General features: G+C 41.3%; 3 protein-coding genes and 2 long non-coding RNA genes across 8 annotated transcripts in view; 3 read left to right on the forward strand and 2 right to left on the reverse strand.

Annotated features, from left to right (window-relative positions):
• map2k7 (mitogen-activated protein kinase kinase 7) overlaps window positions 1–8167 on the forward strand; it is a 20299-nt gene extending 12132 nt beyond the window's left edge. For all 3 annotated transcript variants that reach the window (XM_030046393.1, XM_030046521.1, XM_030046459.1), the window contains one exon: window positions 80–8167. In XM_030046393.1, coding sequence (XP_029902253.1) covers window positions 80–223 — 144 coding nt within the window. In that variant the 3' untranslated portion in view covers window positions 224–8167. The remainder of the gene's footprint in view (window positions 1–79) is intronic.
• Window positions 441–22398, reverse strand: LOC115355959 (uncharacterized). The gene is made up of 4 exons (XR_003927932.1): window positions 22153–22398; window positions 3557–3687; window positions 771–834; window positions 441–557 (listed from the first exon to the last, which is right to left on the reverse strand). It is a non-coding gene; the product is annotated as an uncharacterized LOC115355959 (long non-coding RNA).
• On the forward strand, window positions 8840–14752 carry LOC115355817 (lysozyme g-like). Its single transcript, XM_030046755.1, has 5 exons — window positions 8840–9025; window positions 9237–9320; window positions 9569–9771; window positions 9872–10010; window positions 13869–14752. The coding sequence occupies exons 1-5, from the start codon at window positions 9022–9024 to the stop codon at window positions 14000–14002; spliced, it is 564 nt and encodes a 187-aa protein (XP_029902615.1). The 5' UTR covers window positions 8840–9021; the 3' UTR covers window positions 14003–14752.
• On the reverse strand, window positions 9828–19601 carry LOC115355902 (uncharacterized). The gene is made up of 2 exons (XR_003927925.1): window positions 17499–19601; window positions 9828–9984 (listed from the first exon to the last, which is right to left on the reverse strand). It is a non-coding gene; the product is annotated as an uncharacterized LOC115355902 (long non-coding RNA).
• Window positions 20832–22727, forward strand: part of LOC115355296 (myosin-9-like) — a 30386-nt gene continuing 28490 nt past the window's right edge. For both annotated transcript variants that reach the window (XM_030046080.1, XM_030046153.1), the window contains exon 1: window positions 20832–21068. The gene's annotated coding sequence lies outside the window, so the exon portion shown is untranslated. The remainder of the gene's footprint in view (window positions 21069–22727) is intronic.

The following is a 22727-nucleotide window of genomic DNA, read 5'->3' on the forward strand; positions in this document are numbered from 1 at the left end:
AAGCTTTTTTCCTGATGAATGATGAAGGTCTTTTCTGAACTGCAAGCCTAACGTTTCTTTCGCCCTGTCTCTCCTCCAGGAGCACAGTTTCATTCGGCGTTACGAGGTGCTGGAAGTGGACGTGGCCGGATGGTTCCAGGCAGTGATGGAGCGCACCGAGTCGCCGCGCAGCAGCCAGTGTTACAGCCACCAGCACCAGCTCCACTCGCTCTTCAGCAGGTAGCCTAGCCTAGCCTAGCCCATCTCAGCGTTAGCTTAGCCCGACGCTAGCCTAGCCTAGCTTTAGCTTTGCCAAGCCCGGCCTTAGCACAGCTCAGCCCTAGCCTAGCCCAGCGTTAGCTAAGCTTAGCGTTAGCTCAGCCCACCTGTCCACCCAGGAGAGCCTGGAGAGCCTGCTGTCTGGAGCCCGATCGGAGAGGGGGATGAAGACTTGGTGGAGGGCTCTGGATGGACGGATGGAGTGATGGATGGAGTGATGGATGGAGAGATGGACTGATGGATAGATGTGTTTAGGGTGGGTTTATTTGGCCACGTGTTTTAATCTGGACAGGCAGACGCTGTACGGTGGGAACAGAAAAAGATGCACACTGTAGTTAGCTTCAGTCGTTTACACACTCATGTTACATCACGTTATCATATCGGCACATGTCACAGGTGGTATTCTCAGTGTATGTACAGCCACACACATTTCAGCTTGATTCGTTAACACACACACGACTATGTATCTTGTGTTTCTTCATGATTTCCGCCACTCTTCACTGTTCATTTACCTTTGTGTCGGTTTCCAGCATTGATCCGAGTTGTTGGATCGGTCAACAGAGTAGTCACTACACACTGGAACAAAGCATCTGCTACATTAGTGTACAGGAATTTCTCTTTTACATAAACGTTATGACACAGTTGGACACAGTAAGGTCCGGTGCAATTATGAGTCTTCAGGTGTTTCTACTATCACAGATTCTCAGGCTGTGTGTGTGTGTGTGTTTGTGTGTGTATGTGTGTGTGTGTCTGTCTGTGTGTGCGTGTGTGTGTGTGTATATATCAAGACACAGTTGTTGATTGTTTTTTTTTTTTTTAGATATTTTCCTAGGTGTTTATTCACCCCGACACTACAACTGTAATACACAAATGAGCGTAATCTATTTTTTGCTTCATTTTTAATTCCTACATTTTTAAGTATAGCAATTATGATCCTCATTAACCTGGTTTGGAAATGTGTTTAGAATATCCATCATTTTATCTAGCAGCTGCACAATTGGGAAAACTGCAGAAAATACAAAAAAATTAGTATTGTGTTCTAGCTTTGTAGAAAAGGAGTGGTACATGTTTTCATTATTATTATGATTATGATTATTATTACTATTATTCAAAATGATGTTGATTGGAACTAAAAGAGCGTTATAAGACATGGAGGGATGTGTTGAGTCAATAACATGAGTTAGAGAGAAGGAAATAGTGTGGAAACAGGACGTTGTTCACCCCCTATCTGAGGAGGTGCCAGTGGACTGTCCAGCTGTTACGAGAATACATGAGTTTGAGAGAAAAGTGCAGAAAGTTGTAGAAGAAGGGAGCTGAATGCTGTTTTTTGGTGTCAAGTTGTCAAACTGTTACCGCTGCAAAAGACGAACAAGTGTGAAGGCAAACTGGAAGTCAGAGTAAATGAAAGCCGCACTGTGCTCTTTCATGAAAACGGCTAAGAACAGAAGCTTGTACAAAGAATATAAAGTAGTTGATGTTAATAGCTGTGGAGCATCTCTTTACTTGTTTGTTCTCTGTCTACCTCTTTTCTTTTCACTCTTTCTCGCCTCTCTTTTGTCCGCCTCTGCTGTTTAGTGTGGTGTAGCGCTCCACAGTGTTATCAGACCAAAGGCTGGGTGTAGGTTGTCGTTGGCGGAGGGAAATCAGAGAGCCAGACTGGTCTCTGGAGAATTTCAGTCAAGTGTATTTCAGATATAAGTGAAACACATACAGAAGGCTTGATTTATCTTGTGATTTGTTGTACACTCTAGATCAGGGGTTTTTAAAGTCTGAGACTGTGGGCCTCCCCTTGCACAAAGCGTAGAAAAAGTCTTGAGTTATTTAGCTCAGTTCCTGGATGTCAGCAGGATCATTTAGCTGCTATTTGATCACAAAGACACTCAACAGTTAAAGCTAAACTAGCCTAGTAGTGCTGTTCCACATAATTTAAAAACTGCACACAAATACAATACAACCTGACTCCAAAGGCATCTATTGGTTTGTGTGACTCTTGAAAAGTGGGCAAAAACAGTAACACTTTCCAGAATTCTCTCTGAGCTGCCCATTAACCAAATGACAGATATTTAGGCTATTCTACAGGACAGTCTCCTTTTGATGAATAGTAAAATCTGTTTCTTTTAACATCAATTTCTCAACCCCACCGAAACAGCTTGGCACCCCTGCGGGGAGGCCAGCCTCTCACTTTGAAAACTCCTGCTCTAATTGAAGGTTTTGATGATGGCGACAGTGTCCGACAAGATAAACCAAGCACACCTGAACAACTCAGCATATTTGAAAGTACTCAGATTATATATATTTATGAGCCAGGTCTACAGAGAGCACTCTAGAGCTCCTGACTAGAGTCATATTGCCTCCCCTGTTGCAGGGCCACAGCCAAAGTCTGCTAGATCTGCAGAGTCAGACCTCCCCCTGCCCATCACGCATCAAGCCAAATCACTGCTAGGCACAGAGAACTAAGGAGTGGCTAAGGACAGAGAAAAGGCAGGAAAGTAACCAAGACTGAGAGAAAGAGAGAACAAGGAAAGTGGACTGATGGCAGAATGGTCGAGAGGTAATGAAAGGACGGGAAAAAGAGAGGAGAGGACCGAGTGAGGTGAGGTAGGAAAAGAAAGTGTTAAGAAAGTGGGATTGAAAGCTTAAGAGAGGTCAGAGACGAAGGGCAACTGGATCTGGTATGTATGACAGGACGTAAGTGTGTGTTAAAGGAAATGAGGAGAGAAAATGGCACCCCAAGTTTCACAAGGCTGCCAAGCTCTGAGGCTAGCTGGATATTGTAAACAAAACAAAAAAAAGCTTTCATGGTGTTCTACCAACCTACCAATTATGACTGTAGTGTCTGAGTTAGCCTTTGTTTTTGTGATGTTTATTGTTTTATTCAAGATATTTATTTACACTGCTACTGCTGCTACGTTTTTATTGCTTTAGACGCTGCTGTCAATTCTTTTCCCCAAAGGACGTACTTTTTTTTTTCTTTTTAAGCCAAATAAGTGAAATAATGCAATGTCTACACTTGTTACCAAATACAGAAGAGCAAGTCTGACGATAGCAAAGGCAAGTGAGAGACCAGAAGATTTAATCAGAGGAGAAAGTGCAAGGAGGTGGAGCTAGTTAAATAGATTAGGTTGGCATCATAAAACTACTAACTCACACAAGGTATACACACACACCTCACCTCTAATGTAGCTCTATATGTAATGAAAGTAGTTAGCTGTTTTTATCCTCATCACACTACAACACTGCACTGTGTAGATACAATTAGAGGGGAGTGTCTGTCTGTCCAGATGTTTTCGGGACTGACCTCTGCTGGTCACTCTCCATCACAGCAAAGCATCCCAGCCATCCTTTACTCTGTCCATTCATCCCTCCGTCTGTCCACGGGCTGCCTGCAAGCTTGACGACCTTGACAGTTCACACCAAAGGTGTCCACAACTAAACAAAAATACGAAAGAGCGTTGTTGTTATTCTTAAGACTATTGTTATTGACATTATAATTGATTACTCTGACTACAATATATATGAAATCTCTCTATAGCTAGTGGGGGAGGGGTTGTAGGATAGCAGTGCCTGTGTGTGCGCGCGTGCGTGTGTGTGCGCATGTGTCGTGCAGGGGGAGACTGGAGCTCTAACACCTGGCTGGGGCTAAGCAGTCAGTCCAGCTAAATAATCCCGTGTTGTCAGTGGGTCTGTGGTCAGCTTAGCTGTTGAGCATCTGACCTCCCAAACAGGAGCGCTGATCTGACGCTGCAGTCAGCCTTGAACTGTGAATGCGATTACGTCAGCAAAATAGCTCCGATGAAGGACACGCTCTCGGGTCAAGGGCTCATTTTGGCAATCATTACACATGACAGTCCCCTTTTACAATCCAGTTTAATTTTGACTGTTCTGCGTTGTTCAACCCTCCCAAATAAATCCATTACATAAAGATATGGATCTGGTGCTTTGCATACATCAGCTGTACTGTACCGCCAGCACACCCTGAGATTTAAGAGCAAGACCCACGTCTACTCTCTGGTGAAGTGATCGATGAACAACTCTCTCAGTTTGAAACGATCAACAGTCCCCACTCTTGAAGATGGTGCAACCTACTGTCACCAAGGAACGTATTAAGATGTCTTTATACCTTCCTTGACTGTCACTAGGAAAGGTGCCATTAAAATAGAAAGCACTGTATTTGTATCTTGACACTCTAGTGTCCACTCTATGATCCCAGGTGCTATGTTCAGTCTGTGTAATTTTTCAAACTGAAAGCCCCCCTGTGTTCCTTCAGTCTTATGTTCTCTCAATGTAAAAAGAAAAAAATCCATCCTTATATCTAAAAAAAAAAAATGCATCATCTGGTAATATGTGTTGAAGAACTTTATCTGAAATGATTTTTATGGTCATCCTGCTTCCAAAGGCACTCTCGTATTGAATAACACAATTTATTAACATTATAAAACATTAACAATTGCCATTGACATGAACAACATCAGCCACATAATTAACATTAAACATTTGCAATGTATACTATCCTATGCTCCCTCAACATAAAAAGAATAATGTCCATGTCATAAGGTAAAAAGCATAACCTGATAGTGCAGTGCATGGGCAGTAAATATTCTGAAATGGTTTGGAAAAAAAAAATTACATTTAGGGAATATAAGGCCACAGATAACGCTCCCACCACAAAATGCAAGTTAGACCCAGTCTCCCACTGTCAGGGTTCTCCGTTCTTAAGCTGATGTGTTTTTACAAACACACACACACTCACTCGATTGTGATTCACGTTTCCAAACACCTGATTGGGTGACGGTGCCACATTTCACCTCTCTGAAACCAATCGGTCAGGTCAGGCCAGGTGTGCTTTCACTAAGAATTTTTTTTTGACTGTCAGTGTGTTTGTCTCTGTGTGTGTGTATGTGTGTGTGAGGGGGAGCATTTTGTGACATGTATGATAGTAGGGGTAGGGGATGGGGACTAATTTTGACCAAGGCCAACCACACACACACGAACACACACACACACACACACGCACGCACGCACACAACCAAATGTATCAAGTTATTCTACTCAGCAGTGCTGGCTACTGCCATTAGTGGCTTTATGTATATTAGCTTGGCAGGTGTGAGGCCAGCTGTGTGTGTATTAAAAAAAACAAAAGAACAACCACAAACCCAGAACACAAATAGTTCATAGCGTGCACCTGCGCTGTGCCTTGGCACCGAGGGAGCGTGTGTGTGTGCGCGCGTGTGTCATAACCCATCTGTAAGTAAACCAAATATCATTTTCACTATGCAGTCATTCAAACCATGTCAGCTTGCTTCAATGGAAAAAGCCTCCTGTATATACACAGATGTGTGGAGAAACTGGAGTTAGCGACAGTATGAGATGTTTTTCTTTGAGACCCTGGCCTCCCCCAGCCTTCCTCCCTGGGACATCACCGCCTTCAGCTAGTTCACAGCGTTTAACGAGCAGAGAGAGAGAGAGACAGAGAAACGGGGCGAGAGATGTGTTTTGAATGAGCTGACAAAAATATTTAAGGATTGTATCGGGGTTGGGGAGGGACGGGGTTTAGACTGGGGCTTGTAGTTTTTGGGAGATATAGATCAATGCTGTAAAGTATATCAATTGCATGTTATTGTCACCGCTGTAACTGCCATTGATTCTTTTTTTTTTTTTTTTTTTTTTAGACAAAGTTGGGCGGGGCGTGGGGAATGCACAAAACTTTATCTTTATTTATGATTTTTACACATATTATATATTCTTTTTTTTTTTGGCGAAAATGTTGAATTATTGTATACTTAGGAAAAGACACACTTTTGCCTTTTGTATGTTCTCTCTCGATTTGCTATTTTGCAATATTCATTTGTGCTTCAGACCCATCACCAGCTGATGGAAGAGGAGGATGAGTATTTTCTAATTAGAAGACTACGCCGCGCCTCCGTTTAGAAACTCGACTTCCTGTTTCCCTTCACGTGCCGTGTGTCTTCCTTTTTAGTTAGCAGTGTGCGCGAGTGGAGAGTGCGTGATGTTTTTTTGTGTACCAAAAGTCTTTATTGATGGTGATTATTATTATTATTATTACCTTTTTTTTGTCAGTTGTTTTGTTTTTTATGATAATTATGATTACTGTTGTTATCATATTATTATTATTCAGGGCGAAGATGACACCAAATTGAACAAAGAAATAGATGAAAGCGGGGAGAGATGATAGACAGTGTGACAGAGGAAGTTGTCTTTCTGTCTGTCTTTCAAAGGTGTGTCTTTTTCTGGCGAGGTGGAGCCTTAGGTTTTTTTGATTGCTCCACTGCGGTCTCTTTCCATCTTGCACCGCCACGTCATAAAAATACTCTCTGAACTGAAACTGTAATAGTATTTTCTTTTTTATTATTATTATTGTTATTATTTCTCCTGTGATCATATATGATGATCAGTTTCTTTGTTGTTACCCCGGTTTGGGTCATAATTTGTGTGCTGTCATTTTATCCTTTATCCTTTTTTTTTTTTTTTTTTTTTTTAATTTTGTTTTGTTTTGTTTTTTGTTTTGTTTTCCCCATCCCTGCCAAACCCACCCCCACCCTTACTACTTTTGATTTTTTTTATTTTTTATTATTATAATTATTATTTTATTTTATTTTATTTCTGGTTTGTCTGACGCTGTAGTGGTGAGCTGTTTGGTCAAAACTACCAGAGCTTTTTTTTTTTTTTTTCCCTAATGCTGAGACTGTCATGAATGATGTTGCACTTGTGATGGCTTTTTTATTTTATTTTTTTTTTATATTTGTCTTTTGTTTGTTTTGTTTAGCAAATTGGAGAGGGGGGATGTTGGGTGTGCAAAAGATGTGCAAACGTTTTTTTGTTTTGTTTTTTCCTTTTTTTTGTTTAAGTCACAGAAGTTATTTTATCAATCATAGATCTGTGACACAGAGCTAGAAAATGATTCAACAGTGTATTTTTTTTCACTGATATTTATTTATTGGTCATTTGTATGTTTATTATTTTTTTGTTTATTGCTTTTTTTGGGGGGGAGGGGGGCAGGACACAAGGTATCGGAAAGGTCTATCATTGGCATTTTACCATTGTATACAGAAGCCAAAATATTGCATTCAACCGTCACACTAACAAACAAGTTATATAGTATCAGATATACAGGTTTAGGTAGATCTACAGTATGATAAGGTGCATTATCGCTGGCTTTAGGGTGTCTGTCCCTGTTGACATCCATGAATTTGTCCACCGTTAGACCTCCCAGCAGGCCCAAACAAACCGTTCATGGTTAAAAGCTCAGTAGCCACAGCTTAGTGTATTAGAAATCTAGTGCTTTTCTAATTCTCATGAAGTTAAGCTTGTATTGTTTGAGACTTGGATTGGTTTTTAATCAGCAAATACTGAATGCCAGCTACAATCCTAAAGCAGAATAGACATTTTATGTTAAGGTATTTCGACTGATGATAACTGCTATTATTGTGAAGTGGACTGATTGGCTTCCTATTAACTGGCACTCCCTGTTAGCAAGGTGGGAAAAGCCTGCTTTGAAAAGTGTTTGAGGTTTTATTTTTTTATTATTATTATTATTTTTTTTTTTTTTAGAGAATGATTGCTTGTGTTCTCGAGGTTTTAAACACAGTTCTCAGTCTAGATTGCATGACTTGCTAGTTCGCAGGGAGGGAAAAGGATGTACTTCAACCACGGCTGTTGCAGTTGTAAGGCTTTTTTGTATGTAAGACACCATGGGTATATTGTCTTGACAGTTGTATCAATCTACACAGCTTTACTGTTTCACTTTTTATTTCCTTTGTTTTGTTTTGTTTCCCCCCCAGTCTCATTTCAAACAGAATAAATGCCATTATATTGTGAATACCTCAGGATTTTTTTGGAGAAAAAAAAACACTTAAAAATCAAATAAATAAATAAAAACTCATAAAAAGTTGCTGTGTGATGATGGTCTTATCATTTCTATGTTCCACTGCTGTCGTGTCAGTGTTGGCATGTCTTTGTGATGCTTCTCGTGCCATAGGCGAGTCAGATTAAAACTTTGCACCTTCTCAAAGTTAAGTAAACACTTTTACCACTTTCACTTGCATTTTTTAGTTTCTGTCAATGAGTGTTAGGGGCCACAGTAGTAGCAGTTTCCCTCTGTCTGCAAAGGACCATATGAACCTGACATAAAAGCATCAACATATAGTGGTTTATAAATATCCATACAGTAATTCATACACAGCTGTAGTTAAGTGACAGTCTATAAACTACAGCAATGAGCCCAAACCTCTTCAAGTCAGGGACCCATAGACGTACAAAAGGCCAAAGATCTGTTCGTTCTCATTTCTTGTCAATTTGATAAAGTAATGCTGACTCATTTCGCTACTCCCCTCCCTATTTGTCATGTGATCCCTGGCCTTTATCAAAATCTACCCTGTTTTAACTTTCACTTTGACGATGTGTGTGTGTGTGTATGTGCATATATATGTATATGTATATAGGCTATGTATGCATGTGTAAATGAACATCACAAGACACTGTTTTGGGATTCACTTAATCAAATACTATTTCTAATTAATTTATTAGTGAAAACTATGTTATCTTGTTGCTTTTTAATAATGAAACCAAAAGTGGTTGGTAGTGGGCTCACGTGGTACAGAGGCTGATTTTGATTGGTTATGCAAGCAACAAAAGCTGGAAACTTCCAGGAGGTTAAGTATTTTAAGGTGGGAAAGGAGAACTCCATCAACGAAGACTCTTTGTGAACACCACGACTGAAGAAAGACTAAATAAATAAAAAACAACATGGGTACGCTTTATTCGGATGATGTGACATTTCCATTGTAGGTTAAACTACTTTTTGTATGGCACTTTAGGCCTGTTTGTATAATGCAGTCGCTTTTATACCAGAGTGGAAAAATTCTGTTTCTCTGTCCTTAGAGGGCCCACAACTAGTTAATTGCATGACTGCATATTTGTGTTTGTGTAAGTGTAAAAATCACATTTTGCCATTTTTTCAGCCTCTCGCTATGGTGATATCGGTAGTGTTCAAACTAGTGGCGCATCACGCCAAACAGCAAGTGCTGATCGACTCAGTTCCTCTGGTGAGTGACGGCGAACTTTGCATCGTGACGTTTCCAACAATATACAGTATGTAATAACAGCACTTGGATGAATCAAATGCACAATTAAAAGCTGTAAATCTTGCTTCTTTTTTTCTTCTCCTGAATAATATATTTGTGTAGAAACATCACCAGTTTTCAAACGTTTGGAGTTTGTTGGAAACTACATGCACTAAGAAAGCTGTTGCCAACCAAAGCTATTGTAAACTTAACTTTCTGTTGCAATGTAGGAGTGTCTGCATCGCATGAGATGGCTGCAAGTGATCTTCGCTATGTGAACAGATACAAAGACAAAATCATCAGCGCATCTCGCAGGCATGACGTGCAACCTGCCATCGTGGCTGGCATCATCTCCAGAGAGACCCGCGGAGGCCGAGCGATAGAATCCACTAATGGCTATGGCGACCACGGAAATGCCTTTGGTCTGATGCAGGTAGGCGCACTGTCTGTGTGCGCAGCTGCAAGTACAGGCAACACTGTCGAAGATACTTCCTGCTGCCACTTTTAACCATGTGTGATCTGATGGCCTCCAGGTTGACAAGCGCTGGCACTCTCCCCGCGGTGCATGGGACAGCGAGGAGCACATCAGCCAGGGCATTGAGATCTACACCGGCTGCTACTCTGAAATTGCGAACAAGTTGCCTTCCTGGACCAACAATCAGAAGTTGAAAGGTAGAGGTGCCATTCACCAGTTGGATGTTTTTCATACTTCAGGGCGTGTTGTCAAAAAATCTTGACACCACATGTATTGAAACCATAACAACACTCCCTGACTCCAGTGTATTAGTGCAAAAGTATTTATTTACTTACAAATCAGGGTTCTGGCACATATTGCCTAGTAAATGCCTCTACTTTTTTGTAGGGTATACCATAGTGTGGGGAACGTGGGATTTAGTAGCCCCCCATTTATTTATTTATTTTTATTTTTTAAATTTATAATAAAGAATACTTGTTATTGATTGACTTAACTTCATTGTACGTTATAGTAAAGGGAGAACTGTTTATTTTTGTGATACCACTTCTTACCACAAGAGGGCGCGCTGAGATTAGAATGTCATCCGGTTCTGACGCCGTACTTGGCTCGGCGGCATGATTCGGCTGTAATCGCCAGATGAGTTTAGCATGCCGTTGTAAACCCACGCTGAAATGTGTGTGTCCTCTGTAATGTTATCATTGACAGGTAAGCAGGCTGTTTAGGCTTATGGAAATGTGTGTATGTGAAATAGTATGTGTAAGTGCGATAGCGAGACATATTAGAAAGACCCACGAAGGGAATATACTATTCATTTTGATTACGTGAGTAAGCTAACTGTTATTAGCTAGCTGCCCCGAGGGGTGTACTACGAAGCAGGTTTAGTGGGTTGGCGAAGTATGTTGAGTCTAAAGCCAGGCTTTCCTGTATCACGAAGGTGGCTCTCTTTTAACCCGGCTAGATCACCATGGTAACTTATGCTTAACTCATAACCTGTTCCCGACCAGGTCATGAGCTAAGTTTAACCCCGCCCGGCTATGAAAGCGGCGCTATCTCACCCAGGTGAAATCACAATAGCCTAATTTTTGTCCGGTGATTGGTGGCACATATACACAATGCAGGTATACTATTAGTGGTGCACAGACTTCACGTTTGTTAGAAATATTCCGTTGTATCACAGACTTTGTTATAGTAGCCTACTTTTTTAAAAGAAACCCTTTATATTATAACGGTGACTGTCATGGCATCCGAAGGTGATGATTGGACGGGAGCAGCCCGTGGTGATTCAAACGCACTCTGAACGCCACTTATTCCGATTTAGAAAAAAAGATTTAACAAAAAAAGGAGCAAACAAACATCAACAGAAATGGCTCCATAATTCTAGTTAAACTTCAAATGTAACGAACAACTATCTGAAACTACTGAGAAGTAGCTCTAAGCAGCGTAAATAGTGGTCAAAATTGTCATGTAACCATGGTAACCAACCGACACTGCTAGACTCACCCACACACACCTTCAGTCACCAGTTAACCTCAGGCTTTACCTCCAATTCCTAGGCAACACTCCCATAAAGCTACTGAAGTTACATATGTCTAAACTAAAATTCATAATACTGAATGAATATTGCAGCAATTATTTAAACTGGCTATAACAGTGACAGAATCCCCAACCTTTGTGCTTTCCTTGAAATTAGTCGCCAGCACTCTTCTCTCGCCTTATTTGCGGCCACAGTGTTCCTCTTAGCATTAATTTTATTTTTTAAAATTTTCATAACTTTCCATGAGGACAAGCTGCGACACGCTCCTCTTGCGTGAAATATCCAGAAGGGTTGGGAACGAAAACCGGATAACCGATTTTACAGGCGAGAGATACGGCTGTATCGGTAGCAGACTCCTCAATCGATACGAATCAGCCATGAATCCTTAGATGAATCGATTGTAGAGTTGTGGATCGGATATCGCGAGACTATGAATCGGTTGCCTGAGGCTTTACAGTTTTAATCTCTAAACAACGCGAGAGCTCACGAAAGGGACTCTCCCGCATGGTCCATAACGTTAAGGGGCTTTCACATAGCGCGTGCTCAGCGCAGACCTCGGCCACCACAGCCATTCATTGTGTATGTGATCGCGGGATGCGAGGGCACACCAGTCTGCGCTGAGAAGGGCGCAGCGCGGAGCTGGTTGGCACCCTGTGAGGTCAAATCTGGGTGGCACAACCCCTCCAGTCGTTTCACCTGCACCTGCACCACCAAGAAAAAAATTTACAACAACTGCACCGGCCCATTTGAGTCCAAACAGCTACAGCAGCGCATTGACATAGATTGTGTAATAAAGTGAAGAGTTGCCACTCTGCTATATTTTCCCTGGCTAACAGAAGCACACTGTCTTAGCTTGTCTATTCAGAGAAGAGGTATCACTTTGGCTTTTTTCATATTCAATCTATGTTATCACAGGCATACTCCTGCTCATTCATTGGTAATTGAATTGTTAGGTCTGTTTGATAAGTAATTTACATTTTTAAAACAAATAATAATTTAACATATCGTTAAATTATTTAACATGTTAAATTATTGGAGTCAAACTTACTGGTAAACATCTACTCCTTCAAGATAATTTATTATGTGTTACAACTCATAAACATACACTATCACTAAATACTGAGTGCTTGAGAAGCATATTTCCTCTGTGCTACAAAAGATCTGAAGTAAAAAGTGCTCTCTTGTTGTCACGGGTCCGGACAGAACCGCCACTGGTTCCATGCCCGGACCACGGTCCACCATTTGGTGATGCCCGGTCTACATCAACAAATGTTAACTATCGTATTGTTATTACACTGTATTGAATCGTATCGTTCTTAAACCGCATCGAATCGTATCGTTCTTAAACTGTATCGAATCGTATCAAATTGTTCTGTATTAAAAATATATCATTTTTTAATCGAATTGTAACCCGTGTATCTAGATATGTATCGAATCGGCCTCATGCCAGAGATTCCCAACCCTAATATGCAGCCCGTGAACGGTCCATTTTTCGCGGAAGTAGAATCATATGACACCAAAACGCCCCCTTTTCTGTGAACGCGCACAGAGCACAAAGCTGACAGCCGGACTTAACAGACCTTGATGATAACCACCGTCGTGATACCACTTAAATTTGGTTGGAGCTTTAGGTTTTGTTGAGCCTGATAGTGAACACAAAGCCTGGCTATGTTGAGCCTCCTTCGTAGTACAGCCCTCTGGTCTGCCCCTTTCCTTTATTTAGTGCCGTAGCACTGTGTATATATGAAGGTCACCTATGTTTTATTTTGATTCCCCGTTGTATCATTTGATCTGTGATTGTGTCTAGCTAATGATAGCTGTGAGCTAAGCTACTGTTATAATGACGAATGCCTCTGTTGTGTTCACGCTCTTCTAGTGTTATTGATATGGAGAGATGAGTTGAGCATGCCGTTGTAAACCCATGCTGAAATGTGCGTGTCCTCTGTAATGTTATCATTGACAGATGGAGAGTAAAATCATCTCAACTACAACGCCCTTGTAAGCGTCGCCCTTTTACAAGTGTGCTACAATAGGGGTTAAGGGATTTCTTTGGGGTTCTTTTATCCTAAAAAAGGCAACATTTTGAAACATTGTTTTGTAATTTTTTTTTAAAAAAAAAAGCCTACTATTGCATTGGAGTTGGAGTCTGCCCAGTAAGACAGCACCTCACAGCCAAAATAGGAATGCTTTTTTCTTTTTTCTCCCCATCAAAATGGCAGAGAGATCAAATGAGCACTTTTCTAGTTGCTTATGGTCAATTATACTGAGGAAATGAGTTAAACAGGTCTACTTAGATAAGCAGAAATGGAATGATGCAGAAATGGTAATGAGCAAATAAATTGGTGCAGCACAACAAAAAGCAGTTTTCATTCAACAAATGTATGTATCACATGTATAGAGTTTGGTTTTAGAACCAGGGTGATCACCATGAATTATTTATGCCAGCTAACTCTGCATGGATTGAAGATGAAGGGCATGAAATGGTTTGAGATAACAGCAAACTATTGTCTCCCTGCTCCAGGGGCGCTGGCTGCCTACAATATGGGCGCATCGAATGTGAGGACCTATGAAGGAATGGATGTTGGTACTACTGGAGGGGACTACGCCAATGATGTCTCCGCCAGGGCCCAGTACTATCTGAGAAACGGGTATTAACTCCCAGTGTCCTGATGCCAGATCCTGTTGACAGCGCTGCAAACCCTTGGCCTTCTCTCTCTTTTTTTTTTTTTTATAATTATTTTTATTGCTTTCATCGAGAGATAATACAATTACCAGCATACTATATACATTTGTACTCAGAACACAATAAAATTCCTACCAGTAACAGTATTCCTCTACTTTACAGGATCTTAGATCAGACTCACACTCACCCTCATACTCATGCCTTTACACATACACCCACACATTTACCCACATGAAGTAAGTACCTTCCTATACTCTCCACACTTCCACTCATCCACATACCATTCAATTCCACACCTACACGTATACCATTCACCCTTCCCCAGACACACATAAACAGTTACACACATACAAACAATAACACACATACTTCCACACACACTTGGTTCCCATTCTTTAGCCGTCAAATTCAGTCTTACCCGATATGTTTACAAGGCTTCATAGATGTCCTGCCATACCTTACTAAATTGTTGCCTTTTGTTCCGGTCTTCATACATTGATTTTTCTATGTTTAAATAATACTTCATTAATCCCTTCCATTCTTGTAGTGATGGGGCCTGTGTATCCTTCCAGTGCTTTAAAAGTAATTTTTTATACACCAAAAAGGAGAAAAGGACCTTCCATCCTATAGGGTATTTCAGATTGTCTGTCTTTTGGAAGATGCCATTCACCCTTGGCCTTCTCTCAATGAACTTCATGATGTAGTCACCTGAAATGATTTTCACTTCACATGTGTGCCTTGTCAGGGTTCATTTGTGGAATTGCCTTCTTAATGGGGTTGGGACCATCAGTTGTGCAGAAGTCAGGTTGGTACACAGCTGACAGCCCTATTTGACAACTGTTAGAATTCATATTATGGCAAGAACCAATCAGCTAACTAAAGAAAAATGAGTGGCCATCATTACTTTGAGAACTGAAGGTCAGTCAGTCCGGAAAATTGCAAAAACTTTAAATGTGTCCCCAAGTGGAGTCGCAAAAACCATCAAGCGCTACAACAAAACTGGCTCACATCACGACCGCCCCAGGAAAGGAAGACCAAGAGTCACCTCTGCTGCTGAGGACAAGTTCATCCGTGTCACCAGCCTCAGAAATCGCAAGTTAACAGCAGCTCAGATCAGAGACCAGATAAATGCCACACAGAGTTCTAGTGGCAGACACATCTCTACATCAACTGTGCAGAGGAGACTGCGCCAATCAGGCCTTTATGGTCAAATAGCTGCTAAGAAACAAGCAGAAGAGATTTGTTTGGGCCAAGAAACACAAAGAATTGACATCAGAACAGTGGAAATCTGTGCTTTGGTCTGATGAGTCCAAATTTGAGATCTTTGGTTCCACCCGTCGTGTCTTTGTGAGATGCAGAAAAGGTGAACGGATGGATTCCACATGCCTGGTTCCCACTGTGAAGCATGGAGGAGGAGGTGTGATGGTGTGGGGGTGTTTTGCTGGTGACACTATTGGGGATTTATTCAAAATTGAAGGCACACTGAACCAGCATGGCTACCACAGCATGCTGCAGCGACATGCCATCCCATCCGGTTTGCGTTTAGTTGGACGATCATTTATTTTTCAACAGGACAATGAGCCCAAACACACCTCCAGGCTGTGTAAGGGCTATTTGACCAAGAAGGAGAGTGATGGAGTGCTGCGGCAGATGACCTGGCCTCCACAGTCACCGGACCTGAACCCAATCCAGATGGTTTGGGGTGAGCTGGACCGCAGAGTGAAGGCAAAGGGGCCAACAAGTGCTAAACACCTCTGGGAACTCCTTCAAGACTGTTGGAAAACCATTTCAGGTGACTTTCTCATGAAGCTTATCGAGAGAATGCCAAGAGTGTGCAAAGCAGTAATCAAAGCAAAGGGTGGCTATTTTGAAGAATCTGAAATAGAAAACATGTTTTGAGTTATTTCACACTTTTTTGTTCACTACATAATTCCATATGTGTTCATTTATAGTTTGATGCCTTTAGTGAGAATCTACAATGTAAACAGTCATGAAAATAAAGAAAAAATATTAAATGGGAAGGTGTGTCCAAACTTTTGACTGGTAGTGTATGCGTTTGTGTGTGTATAGAAATTAAATTCAGTGCAACAAGGACATGCCCTCACATTTCATCATGTGTTTTGTCTTTAGTAGACTTGGTCAGTGCTACACTGTGGCTGAGCCTGCACACTGAAAAAGACACCTACAGATAGCTGTATAAAGTGGGATCGCTGTGGTTTCTGTCACAGGGTCAGTGTAAAACAACATAAACATCCTGCTGTAGAGACCTTTGTAACTCAACACCCATCAGAAGTTAACGGATCCTTCCAGCTTTCCAAAAAAAATTCACCTAAAAGCTTCATCCAGAATCAGATTGCATCTACTCACTTGCATCTACACTGGCCCGATTACTTATTCAGTCACATTGCAGAGCAAAGATATCGTGAACTGGTCAATGGTTTGTGTTTGTGCTTTGTTTAAATGCTGGGAAAAAAATATGGGTTTGTTGTGTTTTGGACAACAAACCCCAACAGATTTTGGTTTTTGAAATCAGTCTTTGTGAGGTTTTTTTTCTTGGTTGTGTGCGGGCTCTGCCTTGTTTTTCTGTGGTTTACCACCAGGAGCCAAAACTCCAACATAGCAGACTGGCATCACAAGGCGCAGATGTTTTCCCTCTACTGGGAACTAATAAATACTAATAAACTAATAAAACATATCTTGGAAATGACAAAATAATGTAAAGCTAAAAAAAAAAAAAAAAAAAAATCTGAATATGAAATGTTAGACCATAGTAACAAGCAAGACAAGTAGCTTTGGGTTGTTAAAAATTTCTATTTTCATAATGGACTTTCATAATTGTTTTGTAGACATTTTTCTCTATTTTTTTCTACTTTGAGAATATTTCAGCATTTTTTGATTAAGCTACACAAACAGCTTACCCTGAAAAAATGACTTTATCTTGTCTACATGCTCAGAATATTTAGCAAAATGCAAAGACACCTTTCAAAGCATCTCCATTACTCAACCACTACACCTCAGCTTGTAGTATCCAGCCTTGTCCACAGCAGGGTGCACTCTTCATTTGGCAACAGTGGCTTCGCAGCCAGCAAGAGGGAGATGACCTCAGACAACAATGACACTACATGCCATTACCACACACACACACACACACACACACACACACACAGCAGAACAGCATGCCTCAGCAAACAAAAAAAAGAAAAAGAAAAAAAAAAGCCATGAGAACCAATCGCGGCTGCAGGTGTAACGTGGGGTGAATTAGGACAATTGCTGTTTTTGTGTCTGATGAGCCTGTTTTTGGAGCAGCTTTAAGTCACTGAAACTTTAGATTAATGAATAAATCTAAAGCCTTCTTCTCATAATAAGCATAATAAGACCCTTCTCGTCCCTCTCTCTCTCTCTTTCTCTGTCCAAAACATGGATGTCCCGAAAAACATGCCATGATAAACTTCCATGCAACAACTACACCTCTCCGTTTTTGCTTCCCTCTGCGGCCTCCACTCTCTCCCCCTCACTGAAGTTTCCTAGCAAGTTTGCGGCTGCCTGCATGACAAGACGAGACATGACAGCTTCTCTCTGGTTCTGTAAGCTGGAAGTTTGCACAACTGCCGCACACATTTAAGCATGTGAAGTAACTTAAAGTGCTGTTTTCTAGTTCGGTGGGTGTTTCAGTGACTGCAGTATACAGGAGGTGTGTGCATGGAGCAAAACTGATGGTCAGTGTGTACTGGGACCACTGTGAGGTGTATGAAAGTGTTTTTCGCTATCCTGAAGTGATCTAGAGGAAGTTGCAACATCCAATAAATGGTGCAAGAGTAGGCTGTGCCCTGCGGTGGCAGCGGACTAACAGCATGAAGATTGAGTAAAGTGTCAGGTGAGAGTTTGGAGAGGAGAATAGAGAAATTTGCTTTTACAGTCTGAACATGGAAACAATGAAGAACAAAATTACATAGTGGAAAAAACATACCCAGAATCAGGGTTGGAAACAGTGTTAGAATATCTCAAAATGAAGTTGGAGTAGAGGTTACTGTTACTTTTTAGAAGATAAAAGAGTGCTACATGTCATTTTTGTTGTCTGTGTAATTCCAATGAGACGAGAGCACAGGGCTTCCTTTAGAAAATACAAAAAAAGTGCACAAAGGAAAGTCAGGTCGCTCCACCATTGGCTTCTTTACAACTATCCAGTTTCTGATGCTTATGGAGAGCCAGTGGTAACAATAATAATAACCATGATAATGAGAAGACGAAGAAAAAGAAGGCAAAGAGGAAGAAGAAAAAGAAGAACAACAGCAACAGCAAAATATCTATGAATAAATGAATAAATAATGGGCTGTGTGACATGAATGTGAATTAAAATGTAGCTAAGTACAATACTTGAGTAAAACCATGAAGGCAAAAGTAAAATTACTGACTTAAAAAACACTCATTGCTTCACATTGCACAATAAGCTACTTCATTGCAGTAACTAGAGTAAATAACTCGGCACAAAAGTGCAAACCATAAGGAACATGTACTCTTCCCATGAGGCACGCGATGACGTGATTCCAGGTGAGAGCCACGACCCCTGAGGCTTATTGATTTCCCTCATTAAATCCATACCACTCACAGAGAGGGAGATACCTGCAAGCAGAAGCTGATGAGTCAGAGGAGGGTTTTTAACCTGAGAGACGACCGAGATGTGGCTCGTGCAAAAAAGAACTCCATCTCAAGAATATTTAGTTGTATTTAGAGCATTTATTTTTATTGGTGAATCGTTGGGAGGCCTACATGAGATGTACGAAAGAAATAACAGGAAAAATAGTCCAAGAAGTCAGTGAGGCAGTTTATTGAAAGCCATAATGGCAAAAAGCTCATGCTCAATTAATTGATATTTTACTATTAATATTGTTATTTGCAGGTCTAGGATGTGTGTGGATCCAGATTCAGGAGGTGTTCAGGAAGGGGGGAGGGTGAAACCTGACTGTTCAGGCTCATGTCCAACAAATGTGTTTTTTTTTTTTTCATTGATGAATTGTTACTTGTCTGAGGCAGGTGACAGCAGGGTGAAATCAGCAGCTGAGCAGTAATCTTTGAGGAGTTCTGCCGTGTGATTGTTTGAGCTTTGTTTCGCCACCACAAAAGGCAGTCGATCTATCAGTCCTTATCATACTGCGGGTATCTGTCTCTGTGTTCTCCTGACTCACTTCAGTCCTGCTGCAACACGCTGCCCCCACGTCTCTATCAGCCCATCTTTGATGTGCGGCAGATTGGAGGAAAAGAGGAGGAGGAGAAAGAGGAGGAGGAGGGCTTCAGGTAATGACAGGGTTAGAAAAGTAACTTTACACCACGGCAAAAACAAAACAATGGACCACGCCCCTCTCTCTCTCTCTGTTTCTCTCTCTCTCTCTCTCTCTCTCTCTCTCTCTCTTTCTCTCTCTTACCGTATATGGTAGGAAATTCATGAAAACTCTCATTGGTGGATGGGAGAGAAAGTTTCAGGCAGACGTTTCACCTACCAGTGGACTCACTGTGAGCATGTGTGCTCTAGTAGCCTGCAGTCATGGCTTTTTCTATGTCGCCCCCAATTGTCCACATCCTTTTTTTTTCTTTTTTCTTTTTTTTTTTTGAAACTGTATTCCTCAATTTCTAGTGCACTTACAATGAGGACAAAATAATAATAAAAAAGAGAATATACCACAAATATGCACATAATGAAAGACTATATTGTCCACACTGGATCTCTATCTCATACAATAACTTTAAATAACTTGTCCAAAACAAAAAAACAAAAAAACAAATAATCCTCTCCTTTATGCTGAGGCTTTGTATTTTTTTTTCTTTTTTTTTTTTTAGTTAGTATCTTGGTGTAAATTAATTTCTTTTCATGGACACATCAGCAGAGCCACACCCTGCTCCCCTTTACCTCTCCTTCACAGGAGCTGCAGGCTCTGCATTCCTGAACCACACACACACACACACACACACACATCCTCCATCTAACTAGACGCTACCCTCTACCTCTCTCATAACACCCTGACAATGTCTCTAACCTAATTTCCAATCTTCTCTTATAAGGTATCATCTTAAAAAAATGGACTGTGGACACAAGAGACCAAATTGTTTTTTGTTTGTGTTTTTTGTGTATTTTTATTTATTTATTTAATTATTTATTTTTCAGTTCACAAATTATGGTCAAAATAGCCAAGACAAGTCCATTCCTTCAAAATATATGTTGGACACTGAAAGTAGACTACATTTTTTGTTGTGTCACTGACAGCACACAATATGTCTGCCAGGACATCTAAAGTTTAGATTGGCCACTGAAAATTATATTTTTGAGTCAATTATTTTCCATAGAAATCACACACACACACACACACACACACACACACACACACACACACACACGGTTGCACACAGTGAGGTGACTGATAGTGATCATCACACTGCAAATGCCCAACCCATGCCTGTGGTTCAGTGTATATGTTGCCTTCAAATGCTGTTGGAAATTTTAAAAATTTGATTAAACACATATGCACTACCCATAAAAGCGGTACATTTGAGACTCAAATACACCCACCGCCCTGCAGCCCTAATGACTAACATGTTAAATAAAACCTTTTTTAGCTGCATAAAGTGAAGTTTCTCCTCTTTATCCAAGCGCTTCAGTACAAACTTGACCAGAGGCACCTGGGGGCTCTTGTTAGTCACTTACACTTTGGAAACAGTAAAGGAGGAGCTCAGGAGGAGCACCTGAAAGCAGCACAGCGGGGCGGGGCGCTTCACTTACCTGTGAATGATAAAACTGAGCGGAGCGTCCATCGTCTGTGAGCAAGTGGGCCGCCGGACGGAGGAGCGGAGAGGGAGCGGAGGAGAGGAGAGGAGGACACGGCAGTAGCGAAGAGAGAAAAAGAGAGAGAGAAAGAGAGAGAGAGAGAGGAAACTCTGCCTTGCGGCTCTGTGTTTTGTGAAGCTGTCGTCGAGCAGGACTTGCTGTTGCAAACACGGACGCAGAGGGACGAACCGAGCTCACCTACAGTGCCTGCAGCTGAAAAGCAGGTAGGTTTTTATTTTTGATTTATTTTTTCCTCCCGAGCATAAAGTGACACTAGCAGCTGATAATCCTAATAATGGGATGATGCGTGATTAAAAATGACAGGTATAGCAGGTATAGTCTATAGTTAAACAGGTGAAAAGTTGTGTTTTGGTCTAATATCGCACACCTGGCCAGGTGTTCTCATTACCTTTTCAACCAATGACGTGATTTACATAATTACAAATTTAGGAAAACCTGCATTGCTCACATCATTTTGATAGACATACTTCTTCTAATTCTTTATGGCTACTGTCCCACTCCCCCATCCCTCCACTTTAAACTGTGTATTTATTTTGTTTTTAATCTGTGCTTTCTCCTTGCAAGCCTAAATCTTCATATTCCACTCCATATCAGTTGTTATCATTAGATTAATATGAGAAATGTATGTCATGAAGATTGTTGTTGCTTTAAAAAGGTGGATAAACTCACAAGCACAAAGGTATGTAAACAGGGTCTAAATCCCTGTCCTGAAATGCAAATATCCTGAGCAACATTGTAGTGCAGTGTCCTTTTATTTAGCTGTAAATTATCATATTTAACACCTAAGCTCCACCGTGTTGTACAGGAAAAACATGCCCGGCCTGTTGTAAGTAAATACGTGTTTTGAGCAGAGGAATTCACTCTCATGGCTCGAGTCGGTTCCTGAGAATCAGACCTGTTCCCTGCAGTGTTTGGTCTTACTGCCTGTCTATTGATCTTGACTCGTTCCTCGGAAGTTAGTTCTGCCCTGACATAAACTGCACACACCCTAATATGTATCAGTGCTCAGGATAACAAATAAGCATACAGTAGAAATTTTTAGGGTTTGGTGATACTTTAGTGTTTTCTTGTGTCAGATTAGGCAACTCTCGAATGAATGACTTTTTGAGTTTTTTTTTGGTCTAATTCCAAGTCACCCTAAAATTAGGAAGTTGCACAGGTAGATCTGCAGCTATACGGGCTCATGACATGCCGTGAACTGCTGCACAAACTCGCGTTACCCCTCCCCAATCCTCCCCACATCACCTTTTTTATGCATGCACAAGAAAAACATGTCCGCCTCCTTACCGTAAAAGGCTACAGCTGACTCTGGTCTACTTTCTCCGCCTATTTCACATCTCCAGCGAGCCTGACAAGCCGTCATCTGAGGCTAAATTGCTGCTATCCACCCCAGTCAAACCCAAGGGTTGCACATTGCAACGCTCCAAAAAACCCTTGCGTTTCCCTGAATTAATACCTTGACCTTAAACACGAACCCCCCCACTTGTACCAAAACATTGTCAGCCCTTATCAGTCCCTCACGCCTCTAAAGCTCTGTGAGCAGAGAGGCTGCAGATGGCAGAGCTTGTCACCGCAGTACCATGTGTTCTCTGTGTTAGGTAAGAGCCATGGGAGCTTGGATAAAGCAGGGATTGACCAGCAGCCAAGAACAGGTGTGAGCAGGAGACGGGAGATATGGGTAGAAACGTGCAGGGAAAGCACAGTTGACCTATGGGGCACGAGAGCTACAGATTAGATAGCCCCGTGCATACAGTGGGAACCCGTCGGCATTGCTAATTAAATCAACGGTCACTAAGGTTAACCGGGTGAAGACGGGGCTAAACCAGTCATAAGATGCTGGTTCAAATCCTCACCGGAAATGC

Source organism: Myripristis murdjan, chromosome 1 (genome assembly GCF_902150065.1).
Source record: "Myripristis murdjan chromosome 1, fMyrMur1.1, whole genome shotgun sequence".
NCBI lineage: Eukaryota > Metazoa > Chordata > Actinopteri > Holocentriformes > Holocentridae > Myripristis > Myripristis murdjan.